The sequence below is a fragment of the Culicoides brevitarsis genome, chromosome 1 (genome assembly GCF_036172545.1).
Source record: "Culicoides brevitarsis isolate CSIRO-B50_1 chromosome 1, AGI_CSIRO_Cbre_v1, whole genome shotgun sequence".
NCBI lineage: Eukaryota > Metazoa > Arthropoda > Insecta > Diptera > Ceratopogonidae > Culicoides > Culicoides brevitarsis.
The window spans coordinates 8,827,468-8,845,217 of NC_087085.1; the positions used below are offsets into that span (position 1 = coordinate 8,827,468).

The following is a 17,750-nucleotide window of genomic DNA, read 5'->3' on the forward strand; positions in this document are numbered from 1 at the left end:
CACAAATTTAATTTTACTTAAACTTCCATCGTGTCGTTGTTGCTTTGCTGATTTTGCAGCGAGAGAGCTAAAGAAAAGAGCACGAGGTAGTTAGTGCAAAGAGTGTGGAGTAAGTAAAGAAACGAGAAATTGTGTAAGTCTTCGAAGAAAATGTCTTCCGCCTTTTTTTCCCATCTTTTCTTGCGTCCTCCGCATAAAAATACAACAAAATACAGAACAAAAGTAGTAATACAAGTGAAGTGTTTGATTGAACTTGCTTGTTATCTATTTAGAAAAGTTGTTCCATTTCTCTTCTTCTTCTTCTTCGTTTTTTTTCTTGTTCTTCCGTCTTGAGTTGTTGCCGTGCTTCCTTGCTACATAAATATTTTTTGTGTTACTTTGATACTTTAATACTCTTATGGCCTATTCTCATTTTAAGTTTTAAAGGCTTATACATGCTCCAACTGACACACACGAAAATTAAGGAATCCAACAAAAAAAAAACGAGATAAGACAGAAAAATGAGCTTAGGCAACATATTTGGAGGAAAAATACATAAACAACGCTCCAGATGACGAAAAGCACACGGAAATAGTGGTAATTGTTCTCAGAAAAAATAAAAAGTTATAAAAAAATAAAAATATTTTGAAGAAGAGCCCTAAAAAGTTAAAAATGGAGAAAATTTTAGCAGAAGGAAAAACATTCGAATTTTATTTTAGAAAGTTATCTTTAATTTTAAAAATTTTGACTCTTATATTTTTTTTATTGCTGAAGTTTTGAATTTTTTTATTTATTTTTTTACTTTTTAGGGCTCTTTTTCATTAAAAAAGCTTATTTTTAAAATATTTTTTTTTATTTTATACTTTTTAGTAACAAAAGATGTAAAATTTCTATAATCTATGAAGATTCTTTGAAATTTTTCGAACATTTTATGAATACATAAAATTTTGACCCGATGCATAATCTAAAATTTTACCCCAATGAACATTTTAAAAATTGTCCCAATGCACATTTTAAAATTTTTATCAGTATATATTAGGAGTTCTTGTCCAATAATGATAAGTTTAACCACGTGACTTAATTTATCAAAATTTTTTAAATATCATCCCAGTTAACAATTTTAAATTTCATTCAGAGCATATTTTAAGTTTTTGTCCCATAAACAATTTTAATAATTTGTCCCAATGCAAATTTTTGTAATTTTTTTCATTCTATATTTTAAAATTTTATCCGTTGACATTAACCACGTGGTTTAATTACAGAATTTTTCCCAATAAACAGTCATATCAAAATTAATTTTTTGCCCAAATGAGCAATATTTTTATTTTTTTTTTTATTTTATACTTTTTAGTGAAAAAAGATGTAAAATTTCTATGAGCTTCTATAAAGTTTCTTGAAGATTCTATGAAATTTTATGAAGAATACATAAAAATTTGTCTCAATTCACATACTAAAATTTTTCCCAATGCACATTTTAAAATTGTCCCAATGCACATTGTAAGTCTTTGACCCTATACATAATTTATAAATATGTCCCAATACACATTTTGGATCTTTCACGAAATTACAAATGGGCAACGCTACCTAAATATGATAAAAAGTAACAACGCCATCTTGTGTGAAGTATGAGAGACAAAATTGGAATTTCAATAAAAAGCACATAAAAAATAATTTATTATAAACATTTTTATTATCATTATCAGTAGAATAAATAAATACATTTTTTTGTTTTTTCTTTAGGAAGACGCAATATAACTTAACTTAACATAACATGCAATGCGATTATATTCTATTACCTCGTGAACAAAAAAGATAAAAAAAATAAATAAATAAATACAACTACAAACCAATGGGAAAGAGAAAGAAAAAATATTCTAGAGATATTTTACATTTTTTTTTTGTTTGTCGAATTTTTTTTTTCTCTCGCCAGTCTCTGAATTCTCATGTTGCGCTGTTGTTGTCTTTTATTGCCGGTTCCTGTGCATTGTTGTAGTAAATTTTGGCGTTAGATTTGTCTTGTAAATTTATATCTTTATCGTCCCAACCCCAAATGGATCCATCCTCTTCCTTGAGCTGGAATTCCTCGATGAATTTATGCATGTTTCGCGTCAAATCCACGTCGTTGCCGTACTTTTCATGGGAACCGTCGCCCGTTCGCAGCACACGTTTACGTATCATCTCATCCGAAACCGTTTTTAAATCGTGTGCCCATCCTACGGAGACAAAAAGTTTTTTTTTTTTATTTTTCGTTTGAGTGTAAAGTCGTTAATAATTTATTTTCTTTTGCAAACAGATTATCCGATGAAAAGGAAAAACACAAACAAACAAAAAAAAAAGAAAAAAAGGAGCAGTCGAAAAAAAATTACCTATTTTAGCGAAGAAATCTATAAAGGCAGTTGTCCAATTCGAACTGTATTTACCCAACTCGGATGTTTTATAGTCCCAGGGGAAGACATGATGATAATTGTGCCATCCCTCCCCCAAGCCGAACGTAGCGACATAGACATTGTTGCACGGCGAAATTGTCCTGACAATAAATTTTTATTTATTTATTACGGAGTTTTGAGAGGTATAGAATATAATTTTTAGTTTAGCACAAAAACTTACTTTTCGTACGGTTTCATGCCCCATATGTGCGCCACACTATTAACGCACCACGTTGCATTCAGTCCAAAGGCATAGCGGAAAATCGCGCAAACATAAAATGCCGTCGATACGGATTCTGACCAAAAATAAACCGGAATGTATGTGGGCAGGAAAAAGCAAAATATTATCATCAGAGGAATAAAAAACTTTTTCTGGAACATGACGATGGGATCCGCTTCCATATCACTCATGTCGATGCACTTTCCCTTCGCGACGACATCCGGATGCTTTTTCACCATGAGCCAGCCGACGTGCGAAAAGAAGAAACCACGTTTCGCGTTATACGGATCGGCATCCGTGTCGGTGTACTTGTGATGCACACGATGATCACGTGACCATACGTAGATGGAATCTTGATGAGCAGCTGTTTGGGCAATCATCAGCAAGAGTCTTAGAGGCCATTCCGCCTTGTATGCTTTGTGTGACCACAAACGATGCGCCCCTATTGGAGAGAGAGGAAAAAAAGATATTGTCATGAAAATTGTTCGCACACATAAAAGTTTCGAGGGAAAAATTAAACTTTTTTAATGGAAATGTCTTTTATTTCTTCCTTTTATAGACATTGTAAAATGTAATTTGTAGCACATTTCAATGAGAGCGTAAATTATTATATATCGTTCGTCTCCGTATTATATCGCCCGCAGTGTCATTTTGTCTCTGTGTGTCAAGTAATATGTCTGCGAGGTACTGCGAAAAGTTTCTCCTTATCGGCATGCGAGACAGAGAAATAACATCTTGTCAACTTAAAGTTTTGCAATGCTTTCGAAGTCATTCTAAAATCGTTAAATTTCGTCTTTCTCGTTCAAATGTGCTAAAGTTAAAGGTCATGACGACTCTTTGCAACGAATTTTTTTTACATTTAATTTTGTTTTTATATATTTGAACAAGTAGGAGGTTCATTACTTTGGAAATGTACAGATGTGTCTCATATAGAAGGGAAATTCATTACCTGCGGTGATGCCGAGACCACAAAAAATCATCAGGAAAAATGCTGTAAATAAAAAAAAAGAATTTTACGGCATGTAATGAGATTTACGACAAACACTTATCTTCTTTTGTTTCGATTTTAATGTGAGGAACTACAGTGCTTTTAATAAAAAAAATCTCCTTTTGATACTTATTTGCAACCGTATTTTGTAAGATTTTAATTTTTTTAATGAAAATTTTTAAAATGTGTCTTGGGCAAAAATTTTAATTGTGAGTAGGGATTTTTTTTTTCAAAATGTGCATTGGGATAATAAATTAAAATATTTTTTGGGGCAAATGTTTAACTATTCAAAAATTATTTAAATTGCTCTTTGGAAAAACTCTACTAAATAATATACGTGATTAAAATTTTTAAAATGTGACTTAATACAATATTCATAAAATTTGTTTCAAAAAATATTTAAATTGTTCATTGGGCCTAACCAAGTTAAAAATGTATCATAAGCCAAAAATTCAAACTTAAACAAAATAAGAAATTTAAAAATTTGCATTGGGAAAAAACTAAATCAAAAACTGTGTCAGAGCTATTTTTGTCAAATTTTGTTCCAAATGGATGAAAATTTGTCAGAGGGCTCTAATTTATCATTTTTAATCATTTTCTAACTCAAAACTGCCAAAAAATTGAAACTGAAAAAAAAATTTTTCTTTGACACAGTTTTGTTTTGAAAACTAAATCAAAAGCAAAAAAACTGTGTCAAAAACTGTGTCAAAGCAATTTTTGTCAAATTTTGTTCCAAATGGATGAAAATTTGTCAGAGGGCTCTAATTTATCATTTTTTAATCATTTTCTAACTCAAAACTGCCAAAAAATTGAAACTGAAAAAAAATTTTTTCTTTGACACAGTTTTGTTTTGAAAACTAAATCAAGAGCAAAAAAACTGTGTCAAAAACTGTGTCAAAGCAATTTTTGTCAAATTTTGTTCCAAATGGATAAAAATTTGTCAGAGGGCTCTAATTTATCATTTTTAATCATTTTCTAACTCAAAACTGCCAAAAAATTGAAACTGAAAAAAAATTTTTTCTTTGACACAGTTTTGTTTTGAAAACTAAATCAAGAGCAAAAAAACTGTGTCAAAAACTGTGTCAAAGCAATTTTTGTCAAATTTCAAAAACTGTGTCAAAGCAATTTGTATGTTCCAAATGGATAAAAATTTGTCAGAGGGCTCTAATTTATCATTTTTAATCATTTTCTAACTCAAAACTGCCAAAAAATTGAAACTGAAAAAAAAATTTTTCTTTGACACAGTTTTGTTTTGAAAACTAAATCAAGAGCAAAAAAACTGTGTCAAAAACTGTGTCAAAGCAATTTTTGTCAAATTTTGTTCCAAATGGATAAAAATTTGTCAGAGGGCTCTAATTTATCATTTTTAATCATTTTCTAACTCAAAACTGCCAAAAAATTGAAACTGAAAAAAATTTTTTCTTTGACACAGTTTTGTTTTGAAAACTAAATCAAGAGCAAAAAAACTCAAAAACTGTGTCAAAAACTGTGTCAAATTTTCTAACTCAAAACTGCAATTTTTGTCAAATTTTGTTCCAAATGGATAAAAATTTGTCAGAGGGCTCTAATTTATCATTTTTAATCATTTTCTAACTCAAAACTGCCAAAAAATTGAAACTGAAAAAAAAATTTTTTCTTTGACACAGTTTTGTTTTGAAAACTAAATCAAGAGCAAAAAAACTATGTCAAAAACTGTGTCAAAGCAATTTTTGTCAAATTTTGTTCCAAATGGATGAAAATTTGTCAGAGGGCTCTAATTTATCATTTTTAATCATTTTCTAACTCAAAACTGCCAAAAAATTGAAACTGAAAAAAAAATTTTTCTTTGACACAGTTTTGTTTTGAAAACTAAATCAAGAGCAAAAAAACTGTGTCAAAAACTGTGTCAAAGCAATTTTTGTCAAATTTTGTTCCAAATGGATAAAAATTTGTCAGAGGGCTCTAATTTATCATTTTTAATCATTTTCTAACTCATAACTGCCAAAAAATTGAAACTGAAAAAAATTTTTTCTTTGACACAGTTTTGTTTTGAAAACTAAATCAAGAGCAAAAAAACTATGTCAAAAACTGTGTCAAAGCAATTTTTGTCAAATTTTGTTCCAAATGGATGAAAATTTGTCAGAGGGCTCTAATTTATCATTTTTAATCATTTTCTAACTCAAAACTGCCAAAAAATTGAAACTGAAAAAACAATTTTTTCTTTGACACAGTTTTATTTTGAAAACTAAATCAAGAGCAAAAAAACTATGTCAAAAACTGTGTCAAAGCAATTTTGTAAAATTTTCTTCCAAATGGATAAAAATTTATCAGAGGGGCTCTAATTTATCATTTTTTATCATTTTGCAACTCAAAACTGCCAAAAAATGGAAACTGAAAAAAAATCTTCCTTTAACATAGTTTTGTTTTGAAAACTAAATCAAGATGGGATAACTTGAATAAGTGTTCATTGGGACAAAAATATAAATTTTAGACTAATTGTAAAAACTTCAGTGAGTGAAAAATTTAAAAATAAAGTGAAAAGATTTTTTGAAATGTGCATTGGGACATATTGTAAAAGTGTTTTTAAGACAAAAAATCAAAATATTCTTTAAATGAAATTTAAAATTGTTAACTGGGATGATAATTAAAAATTTTAATTAAATTAAGTCACGTGGCTAAAATTAATAATTTTACAAAAAAACTTCGAATGTATACTGAGATAAATGTTTTAAAATGTGCATTGGGAAATTTAAAAAAAATGTTAATTATTAAAAATGTGCCTTGGGAAATTTTTTTAAAATGTTTACTGACATGAATATTGAAATTTTCAACTCAGGTAAGTCTCAAGTTTTTTTTCAATAAAATCTTTTTTTAAATTCTTATAACTTTTATAACTTTAAACGCACTGTAGCGCCACTGTGTAACGACAACAAAAAAAAAAGCAAAATAATTTCTTACCAAATAGATTTGTGGCTAACTTGGCTTTTGTGAAAACAAGATACAGCCCATATACCGCCGAGACGTGCAAATACAGCATTAGAGCACTAAAAGCAAAAAAATTACGAATTCAATAAAAAAATCTTACTTCCTCGAATTTACGTAACAAAATTGATCGCCGAGCTACTTACACATTTATCCAGACAATTTGCATGTGGTAATCAGACGAATTGTTTTTCGGTTTGTGATTGTTATTGATTTCGTTGTACGTGTCATGTTTACTGTTTGTGGCGGTGCTGCTGCTGCTGCTACTTTTGCTACTGGCGGCATTCGATCGTTGTGCAATTACGGATTTTGTTTCAGCTTCAATTTGTGCATCGGCAGCGACAAGGAGTGTATTTCCCAAGATATTCGGTGCCATTTTCTTTTCAATGAAGCATTAAATGTCAGATTGTAAAATATCTACCTAGAAGAAGAGAAAAGAAAGAAATGGAGCAAAAATGAAGGAAAAATTTTCAAACTAACTCTATTCTTCAGGAAAAACTTTTCGTATGACATGTAATAAATTTTCCACTTCTTTTGAATTGTAACCGTATGTAACTCCAGCTCATTCACTCACTTTATCTCCCCGATTTGCACAACTTTTAAATTTTTTATTTAAAATTCCTCTTTTACTCTCTCTCTCGCTCGGTACAGAGGCACATCAGTCACAATCCAACTACAATCAACCTCATTTCTATCCGAATAAATTTTGCATGAACGAAAACATCGAATACCCTTGAAGATTAACTTTTACCATTAGTCATAGGAACGAATGAATTTCTTGCATGTGTGCGGAGTAAATATCATCGAAGTGCTGTTATCATCGTAAATTGATCACATTTCCTGTTCGAACACGTTCGCCATCGACCACTTTCTTTTCCTGCTTTGTAAAATATAAAAATTCCCCAAGAATTCTACAACAAAAAAAAATTGTATAAATATAAATTGTGGCTCGACATCAGGTAAACGTGCACACGTTCACGTATTTACAATACACAAGAAACCAATTTATCGAAAAATAAAATTAATATTGACTAATTTCGGTTTCATGTCACACGAAACATATTTAGTTAGAATTTTCTGTTGGATGTGAAAATGTGACTATTTCTGAATGGTCATTCGTTGGAAGATGCGGGAAATGTAAAAAAAAATAAATTTTTTAAAATAAAAAAATTTAATAATAAAAAAATTAAAAATAAAATTATTTTAAATTAATTTTTTTTTGTGAAAAAATTTAACAATTTTTAAAAAATAAATTTTATTAAAACATAAATTAAATAATTTAATTTTTAATTTAAATAAATAAATTAAATTAAATATTATTTTTTTAGTTTTTATATTTATTTTTTTTTATTTTTTTTAATTTATTTAAATAAATAAAAATATTAATTAATTAGAATATTTAATATTTTTTAAAAGTTTTTTTTTTAAATATTTTTAATTTTTATATTTTCGAAAAAAATTTTAATTTTTTTAGAACAAATATCAAACAAAAATTAAAATGTTTAAAAAATTAAAAAAAAAAAAATTACATTTCCCGCACTTGCAGTAGTAAAGGCATCCAAACACATGAAAGTGTGCACTTTGATAAATGACGCAATAAAATTTTTTAGACGATCGAAAGTTGATTGAAAAATTTTCTTATTTGTGGTATTTATTTTAGATTGTTGGATACACTATTTGCGTTGTCGAACAGAAAATGTTTTATATACAATCAATTTGAAGCGCACACATTTGAGGTTTTTTGCCTGTTAACTCGGGTTTTTGGCGAAAAATACAACCGGATCGCCCATATTCTGATTAAAATGTCAATAAAACTGTGATTTAAGTCTGTCTGATGCGGAATTTGATTGAAAATTTGAACATTTTTGTTTTTTACAAAGAGGGATTTTTGGTCAGTTTAATTAAGATTAGGCTGTTGATCGAACACGTGCGACATTTCAACCCCTTTCTGGCATTAAAATAAATAAAGATTGACAATAAAAATAATGATGTTCATCCTGAAAATGACTTTTTTTTTGTTGTTCAGAAGACAAAACAAAAAAAAATTGACGTTCATATTTCAAATTCATTCCCATTTGATTTAAAATGTCCTTTAAAATAAATATAAATCACAACAATCCAACTTGACGGCTGACTTGCTTGTAAAAATAACATAAACTTCAGATTCAAGAGTATTGTTGTGTCTCGTCTGCAAACGAGGTTTGCGCAGAAAAATTTCATGTTTTTTGATACACTTTTATGTGTGACATGCTAAAATAAATATAAAAATGTACAAGTATCGTCATGGACAGTTGCAGGTTGCAAGTTTGAGGTTTTGAAGCTCGAGTTCAAAAATATTATTAAAATTTTTTTTTTAGTTTTTTTTTTTATTTTTTATCATTTTTAATTATATTATTACTTTTTTGATTAAAATTTTAACAAAAAAAATAATTATTTAAATTTAAATAATTAATTAATTTTTTTTTATTAAATTATTAAATTATTTTTGTTTTACATATTTATTTTATTTATTTATTTATTCAAAAATTACTTCGATTTTTATAAATTCAAAAAAATTCACAAAAAAAATTTTAAAATGACACTTTTGAAAATTTGAGAAATTCTTTATTTTTATTATTTTTCATACAAATTTAGAGCACGAAAAAATAATTTTTAAGTATTAAAAAAAATAAAAACTTATGAAAAGTTTAGAAAAAGTTTGAAATTCAATGTATTTTTGGTCAATGTAATTTTATTTATAAAATTTTATTTTATTTTTAAAATTTTTCTAAAAAAATTAAATTATTTTTTTTATATTTTTACGCCTTGCGCGAATAATTTTTATAAAAGATTCTTTAAAAACTTATACGAAAAACTAAATTTTTAAATTTAATTTTAGTAATATTTTTATTAATTTATTATTTTATAATTTTGTAATGAAAATTTAACAAAATTAGGTACTAATGAAATAATAAATAAAGTATTTAATTCATCAAAATTAAAAATAAAATAATCATAAATTTTTTTTTTAATAAAACAAAATTAATAAAATAAAAAAATATAAGAATTTAAAAATTAATTAAGAAAAAAATCAAAAATTTAGTTTTTCTTTATTTAAAATATTTTGTTTATTTAAATAGATTTTTCAGTTTCTGAAATAACACAAATTTTAAATTTTTTCACAAAAAAAAAAAAAAAAAAAAAAAATGCTCGAGCAATTTTTGCAACCTCTTTTAAAATATATGGACAATCGCCATATCATAACATAACAATATAATGTACGATCTTGACATTTAACACTATTTATCAAAATAAAAACTGAAGACAATATTTTTATTATATATACCAACATAATATTTATTCATGTCATTTTGTCACGTGTCACAAATCTTATTGGAAAACTACTCATTCCCTTTTTTCCATTATTTTATTATTCATTGAAAATCACATGATATTTTTAATGATTCACTTTCTCGACCTTTTTTTTAGAAAGTTCTTCTTTTGTTAAATTTCAGACAGGTAATTTTAAAGTCATTTTCACTTTACTATTTTGCACCATCATTCATTATTCACCTTATTGATTGATTAAATTTGCTTTCATTGTTATTGTTATTATTTGTTGGTTATTATTATTATTACAGTATATGTGTTTAATTCCATGTTTAAGAAAGTCAAACATTAATTATATTATATATTGATGATGATTTGCTCTAATACCTTGTCATTATTCTTATTATTATTATTATTTGCTATTAAAGTGAGTTTTCGCAAAATTGCATGTGCTGCTTTAATGTTAAAGAAGATTTCCACTAATTAGGTTCACTTTGAAATAAATTCACTTCACTCTTTTGTGTTTCGTCATTGCAAGTAAACTCGAGTTATAATTGGCTTTGGCTAAGCTTGCGCTACGTAGCAGCCATCAGACGTTGCCGAAGAAAAAGATGGAGAGAGATGTACCTTTTACGGAATATAATTTCCCTTGCTGCGTTGTGTGTAAATGTATTTTCCTTTCAACTTCCTCCGTTTTTCCTTGACAATGTAAGTACAAGCAATTGTTAGAAGAGATTTGTCAAGTAACTAAGCAACTATTCTCCTTTCTTCGGAAATATATTGTGTTTTGAGCTTAACTATGTATATCTTATATATTTTGTGTGTGTAACTTTAGTAACAACTAAAACGAAAATAAATTAGGATTTGTATTAACAAAACCCTTTTATATCGTTTTGCCTACGATTTGTTTGTGTTTGTACGAACAAAAGCACAATACAACAAAATGACATTAATGCACACGACGAGAAAATGCGCCTCGTATAAGTAGACAATTTAAAATTTTGATTGTGTGTACCTGACTCGATTTGCACCGAGCGTGTAGCTCTCTCGTACGCGCCGAGAACGACAAAGAACATGCAATTTAAGTGACTGCAAACAAGTTTTTTTTTTTCGTGTTCTAAATTTTTCAGTAAAAGTCGTAAAATGTCTCTCGATGTTTTATGGCTGGTGTGTCTGTAGACACGTAGCACCTAAATGAATCTACCCTCAAATAGTTCATTATTACTTTGATTGTTTGTTGTGGTTTTAATAATGACGACAGCGAGAGTCAATGATACCGGAATTTCGAGCTTGAGTGCATTCTCAAAAGAGCACTTCAGGATTTTCCTGTTTTTTTGATGAAATTCTGGTCCATGTTTGATTTTATCGATTTTGATAGGCGTTCTATTTATAAAGTTGGAAGACGGACTTTTTGCCATGAAACTCTTAATTAATTTTTGTAGAAAAAAAGTAAAAAGTTGCAAATTAAGAACAAAAACAATAAAACTTGAAAATTAGCAAGAATGTTTTAAAGTTTTATCGAAAGTCAGTAATCATTTGCAATTTGCGTCATTGCAACGTAATTCTATTGCTTTTTATTACATTTTTTTTCTACCGCATTTTGAGGAATTTTTCATTTGCTTGTTTTTAGTTGTTAGTAATTTATTTAAATAGGAAAGCAAAAATGATAAACTTCAATGATTTCAATTAAAAAAATTCTTATAGGAAAAATTGCAGAAGAAATTCTAATTGGAAAAAATAGAAAAAGAGGTCAAAGAGTGGAATTAATTAAATTTAAATTAAATATTTTACTTTAAAAAAATAACAAATATATTTTCAGAGCCAAAATTGCTGTTAAGTTAATTGTTAAACTTAATTTGCTTATGGTTTAAGATTAATCAATTTATTAAATTTACAAATTAATATTTTTTCTTTATTTACATATGTTTATTGTTAATTTGATAATTCTACTTCAGAATAATTTTTTTCTTAAATATATTTAATAAATTAATTATTAATAAATTTAAAAATTAAAACAATAAATTAATTAATTTTTTAAAAATTAAATTATTATTTTCATTAAAATTAATAATTTTTTTAATAAAATTTAAAATTTTTATAACTTTTATTTAAAAATTTTAAATAATTTTTAACTTTAATAATAATTTTGATGATTTTTTTTTAAATATTAAATTAAATATTAAAGATTAAATTAGATAAAAATCTTAATTTCTTTTAAAAAAAATTTTTAAATTAAAAAAAAAAAATTAAATAAAAATAAAACTTTGAATTTAAATTTAGTATTTTTATATATTAAAAATTAATAAATAAATTTAATAAAAAAAAAAAAATTATTTCAGTCAAAATTTTTTCTTCCTGCTTATCCAATTTAAAATGTCCGAGAGCCAAATCGAAATGTGATAAAATCGCTTTAATACCTCGCTTAAACCTTATTTCGAGGAAAAATGCGGTGTTTCTCGATTATCTGCTTTTGTATAAGGAAAAAAAATTGAAATTCAATCCACAATTCGTAAAAAAAACAAAGTCATTTTGAGAAAAATTCGTGGAAAATCCACAGAGCTTAGAGTAATCGTGTAGGTATTAAGCATTAAAAATAAAGCAAAATTTTCCTTGTTTGACGATAAAGAGAGTTTTGAATTTAATTTTATATAAAAAAAAAATAAATTTAATATTCGAAACAAAAATTCATGAAAAATACGAATTGATATTCCAATTGAAAAATAAAATAAAATAATAAATGAAATAAAAATTATTCACAACAATTTAATGATTAATTTAAATAAAATATTAGGTACAAAAAAATAATAAATTAAAATTTAATAATTAATTTAATTTATTAAAAATTATTAAATAAATTTAATAAAAAAAAATTATTTCAGTCAAAATTTTTTCTTCCTGCTTATCCAATTTAAAATGTCCGAGAGCCAAATATAAAAATAAATAAAAAATTTAATTTGATGAAAATACTATGAAAAAATAATAATACTAAAAAATTAGAAAATAATAAAAATAAAATAATTAAAAAAAAAATAAATAAATAAAACAATTATTTTTTTTATTTAAAAAAAAATCGGGTTTTTATTATTTTTTATTAAATAAAAAAATAAAAATATTAATTAAAAAAATAAAAATTATATTAAAATTAAAAAAAATAAAATAAAAAAAATAATTTAAATACGTATTTTAATAAAATTATTTTTTTTTTAATTTAAATAAATTAATAAATTTTAAAATATAAAAAAAAATAAAAAACTTTACATAATAAAAATTAAAGTTATTTTATAACAACAACAAATAAATAAATTATCTCATAACAACAACATTCTAGAAAAACCTCGAATAAATTACACGTGAAAGTCGCATTCACGTCAATCCGTTTATCCGTTTCGTGATTGCAGATACTTGTGCGGCGCGCAAAAAAAAAGGTACTCCAAACTAATTTGAATCACCTTTGCGATACATTGTTATAAATATTATATTGACTCGAGCAGATTGAGTGTCGTGTAATCTGATTAATTTCATCCAATATTTCCCAATAAATAGCAGCCATAAATCAAATAATGTATATGAGACCCAATCATTGAACTGCGTAAGAAACCACTAAATCACTTAAATTTTATTTTATTACATATTTGTTCGGGTAAAAAAAAAGCTGCTGTATAAACAAACGCACATCGCGCGTTAGACGACGAAAATATTTTTTTGTGTGTTTTTTTTTTGTTGGGAGATGGGAAGGGAGTTATGGAGCGATGGCGTGCCTGTTTATTGAGTAAATGTGCTGGAAAGACGCTTGTGTACATTTTTTTATTCAATTTTTGTTTCTTTCTTCGTCACTTTCGCGTTCGCCGCCGCCACCCTGACACACACAAAAAGAGTGTTAATCGGTCTCAAATAAAATAGCTTAACAATATTAGCAAGCAATTGAAGTGTGATAATTTTAAAAATATAAAAAAAGGAAAGGAAGAAAAAACCTATTCAGATAAAATAATAATATTATACAAGAGAAAAGAAAGGAAATGTGGTGCGGCATATTTTCACTTTCTTTCATGTGTGTTTTTTTCTGATTGTTAATGGAGAGAAAGGGAATGGAAAACAAAAGCCTTCGCATGTGCGTGTTTTCTTTTCTTCTTTTTTTGATTCTTCTTCATCTTCTTTTGATTTCCCTCCATTCGGTATTCACATCTTATTATGCCGAGAAACACACTCGACACAACAAATAATAAAAGAATCAGGCAGAAATACAACGAGCACTCACCAACAGAGAAAAAAAAGGTTTTGTTATAAGGAATTAAGAGACTCTGTCTTGCCATTATATTATCATAATAGCGAAAAAAAGGGAGAGAGAGAGCGAATTCTCGAGTATAATAAGGGAAAACAAATAAACATTTTTCCTTGTATTTGCTTGGCTTCTTAACCCGCTTATTTTGATGTGCTAAAAAAATAATCTGAATTGACATCCACGTGAACCACTTTTGAGAAACGGCAACGAAAAAAAAAACAAACATCGGAGCAGCTGACACGACACTGACAGCCAGGCACAAAAAGGGCACAAAAGGGGGATGCTACACATCCGTCTTCATTCTTGATGATTACACGATTAACCTGTGTCAGGTTCATGATTCAATTAATTTTAACAAGAGTTTGTCTCTATCGCATTCATTGTCTTATGGATGCAGAACTCGCTGTTTGTAGCGACAATGTCTCATCGTGTTTCGTTACGTTTCGTTTGCCGTGCTTGTAATTTATGACATGAAGCGAAATTGACACGATATAACGTAAATTTTAGAGACAGTTCAGAAAAGCTGAATTTTTTTACATTTTAAAATTGTTTTTATGCCCTTTCCATGTTTTGTTTATGAGGGAGAACAATTTTTAAATTAAATTAAGGTTCCTTTTGAATTATTTATAAAAATTATTTTTTTTTTTAATTTTTTAAATTTTATTTTAAATTTTATTTTAATTTTATTTATTTTAATTTTTTTAATTTAATTTATTAATTTTTTTTATTTTAATTTTTTTAATTTAATTTAATTATTATTTGTTTAATATTTTTTATTTAATTTAATTCAATCAATTTTTTAAATAAATAAAAAAAATATTATTTTAAAGTAAAATTAAAATTATTTTTATTAATTTATTTTCTATTGAAAATAAAATAAAACTCTTTTATTGAATGCAAAAAAAGAATAAAAATTATATAAAAAAAAAACAAAATAAAACTTAATTTATATTTAATTTTTTAAAGAAAAAATATTTTTTTTATATTTATTTATTTTTAAAATAATGAATTGTGTAATTTTAAAAAAATATTTCTACTAATATTTTTTTTTAAATTCTAAATTTTTTCTTTAAAATTTCATGAGCTTTTGTTAATTTTAAATTTATTTTTTGAAAATAATAAAAATTAAATTAAATGAACGTAATTTTTGAACAATTTTATATTAATTTAATAATTTATTCAATATTTAATTTAATAATAAATTTATATTTTTAATATCTAATTTAATTTTTATTAATATTTTTTTGTTAATTTTATAAAGATTTGCTAATTTAAAAATATAATTTAGTTTAATATTTTCTGTAAAGTAAAAAATTTAAAGAAATTAAAAATTTTTCAACAATTTACAAAAAAAGTTCTAATCAAAGTTAGTTAATTTTAGAAATTTTTATAAAATATTTTATTTTTTTAAAAACTATTTAATTAATTTATGCAATTTAACGTATAAAACTTATTTATTTTTGATCAATTTAGTTTTTCCTCTAAAAATCATTTAAATTTAAAATCAAAATAAAAACACACAAAAAATAACAAAAAACCATTGAAAGGGATAAAATAAATTTACATGTCGGTCTGAGCCTATTTGCACTGATTTTCAATGTCGCCTGATGAGTACCTCCTAAAAAAATTTATTTCCATTGTTGTGATAAAACTTGCACTCTAACAAATTTTTATTGAGTATGTGCTTGTGTTTACTCTCCTTGTATGAGGGGAGTTCCATGTCAAAACTGATTTTCACAAAAAAAAAGAAACCTTCAAGTGTTTCATATGCAAATAACGGCAATTCGACTTGGTTGGGAATTGAGCGTATTTTCTTCTTTTTTTTCGTATCGAGAGGAAATCGCTCGTTTTCTCGCCATGAAACGCCGGAAAATGCTCGTTTTCGTGTTAACTTTCGATATAAAAATCACATCATTTTGTGGTACTTTTGTTCCATCCACGTGGAACGTCCCACATGCGTGAATGCGAATGAATGGTGAATGGGCTAAGGATGAGAGAAAAACTTTGTGTCAAAAACAAACTGTTAAGAGGATTGCGTTGTTCTATTCTCCTATGCCTAATATAATTCAACTTTTTTTTTGCTGTGCTACATTATCATTATTGTTATTATTGTTGCTGCTTGTTGTTGTTGTATCTTTCTGTGTTTCTCTAAATTGTACTCTTGCACCTGGTGCTTTTTCGCTCCGTACCGCACTACACAATGGAGAGACTTATCATCAACACTTTCATGAAAATGTTGTGTAGTTACTACGAAGGAAATTGAATAAATGAATAATGATGTATTTTTGTTGTTTTCTCCGTACCTTCTCGAAAGTACGTACAACTTCCCATTTAATACTGCGAATAGATGCGAACAGGGTTAGAAATCGAAAATGTGCATTGGGATGAAAGTCTTAAATGTGAGTTGGGGTAAAAATTTCAAAATGTTTTTAAGGGCGAAATTTTTAAATGTGTTTTGGGACAAATTTTTAAAATGTGCATTGGGTCAAAAATCTTGAATATTGTGAAAATCATTAAAATGTCAACTGGGACAAAAAAATACTGAATGGGGTCAAAAATCTTGAATGTATATTGGGTCAAAGATAAAAAATTCGATTGGGTCAAAAATCTCAAAATTGCATTAAGACAAATATTTAAAAATGTCAAATGGGGCAAATTTCGAGAGTATTATTTTAAAAAGTTAAAATGTGCATTGGGACAAAATTTTTTATTCTGCATTGTGGTTAAATTTTAAAATGTGCATTGGGTCAAAATTTTAAATGCGCATTGTCTTAAAAATCTTGAATGTGCATTGGGGCAAATATTTAAAAATGTAAACTGGGACATTGAGTGAAAGTTTTTAAATGTGCATTGGGTCAAAAATTTTAAATTCGCTTTGGGTCAAAAATATTGATTGTGCATTGGGCAAATATTTAAAAATGTCAACTGGGGTAAATATCGAGTGTATTATACTTTAAAAAGTTAAAATATGCACTGGGATGAAAAATCCAGTTGTATAATGGGTTATTTTTAATATAACGAATTTTTTAAACACAACCCGATTCATTAAATAGGAAATTGTACGTTTGAACATTTGTGAAGGGCGGCGACGACGGCACAAAAAAAAAGAATTTTCTTCCAATCTAATTTATTTAGATAGGATAAATATTTATATGTGTGTATATCTTAACAAGAAGGGTACTAAATAGACTTCAAATCGAGTGCCAAATGGCACGAGAGGGTTTCGCGCAACACAAAAAACCATCAGAACATAATAATAATAGGAAAAACGCAAAACGAGTTTTTGATGGAATCAAAACAGCTTTTTCTTGTTAAATGCACAGAGCACGAGAAATCTCGGGCATAGAAGAAATATTGGAGGGATGAATTTTTGACGGCAACGGGATTAATGGGTCTTGTAAAACAATAAAAAAAACCAATGTTTGTTTTAAAATTTATAGTTGGCAATTTATAAAAGGAATTAAAATGGGAGAGAAAGCAGTTGTTTTAGACAGTAGACGAGGCGAAATCAATTTACTTACAAGTACCTGATACTTTGCTGTTGGGATTTCCCAACGGACAAATTTAGTCAATTGAATTCCGTGAATT

The 17,750-nt window shown here is 26.5% G+C and overlaps 1 protein-coding gene across 2 annotated transcripts; it reads right to left on the minus strand.

Moving 5' to 3' along the window:
* Window positions 1–1,728: 1,728 nt before the first annotated feature.
* On the minus strand, window positions 1,729–10,683 carry LOC134827542 (acyl-CoA Delta-9 desaturase-like). 2 transcript variants are annotated; one of them, XM_063840231.1, is made up of 7 exons: window positions 10,511–10,683; window positions 6,721–6,995; window positions 6,551–6,636; window positions 3,575–3,616; window positions 2,587–3,067; window positions 2,346–2,506; window positions 1,729–2,192 (listed from the first exon to the last, which is right to left on the minus strand). In XM_063840231.1, exons 2-7 carry the CDS (start codon window positions 6,948–6,950, stop codon window positions 1,921–1,923), a joined length of 1,272 nt encoding a protein of 423 aa, XP_063696301.1. In that variant the 5' UTR covers window positions 6,951–6,995; window positions 10,511–10,683; the 3' UTR covers window positions 1,729–1,920. The 2 variants fall into 2 exon arrangements, with proteins under 2 accessions (XP_063696301.1, XP_063696303.1); XM_063840233.1 differs by lacking the exon at window positions 10,511–10,683 and adding an exon at window positions 7,149–7,227.
* Between the last annotated feature and the right edge of the window lie 7,067 nt (window positions 10,684–17,750).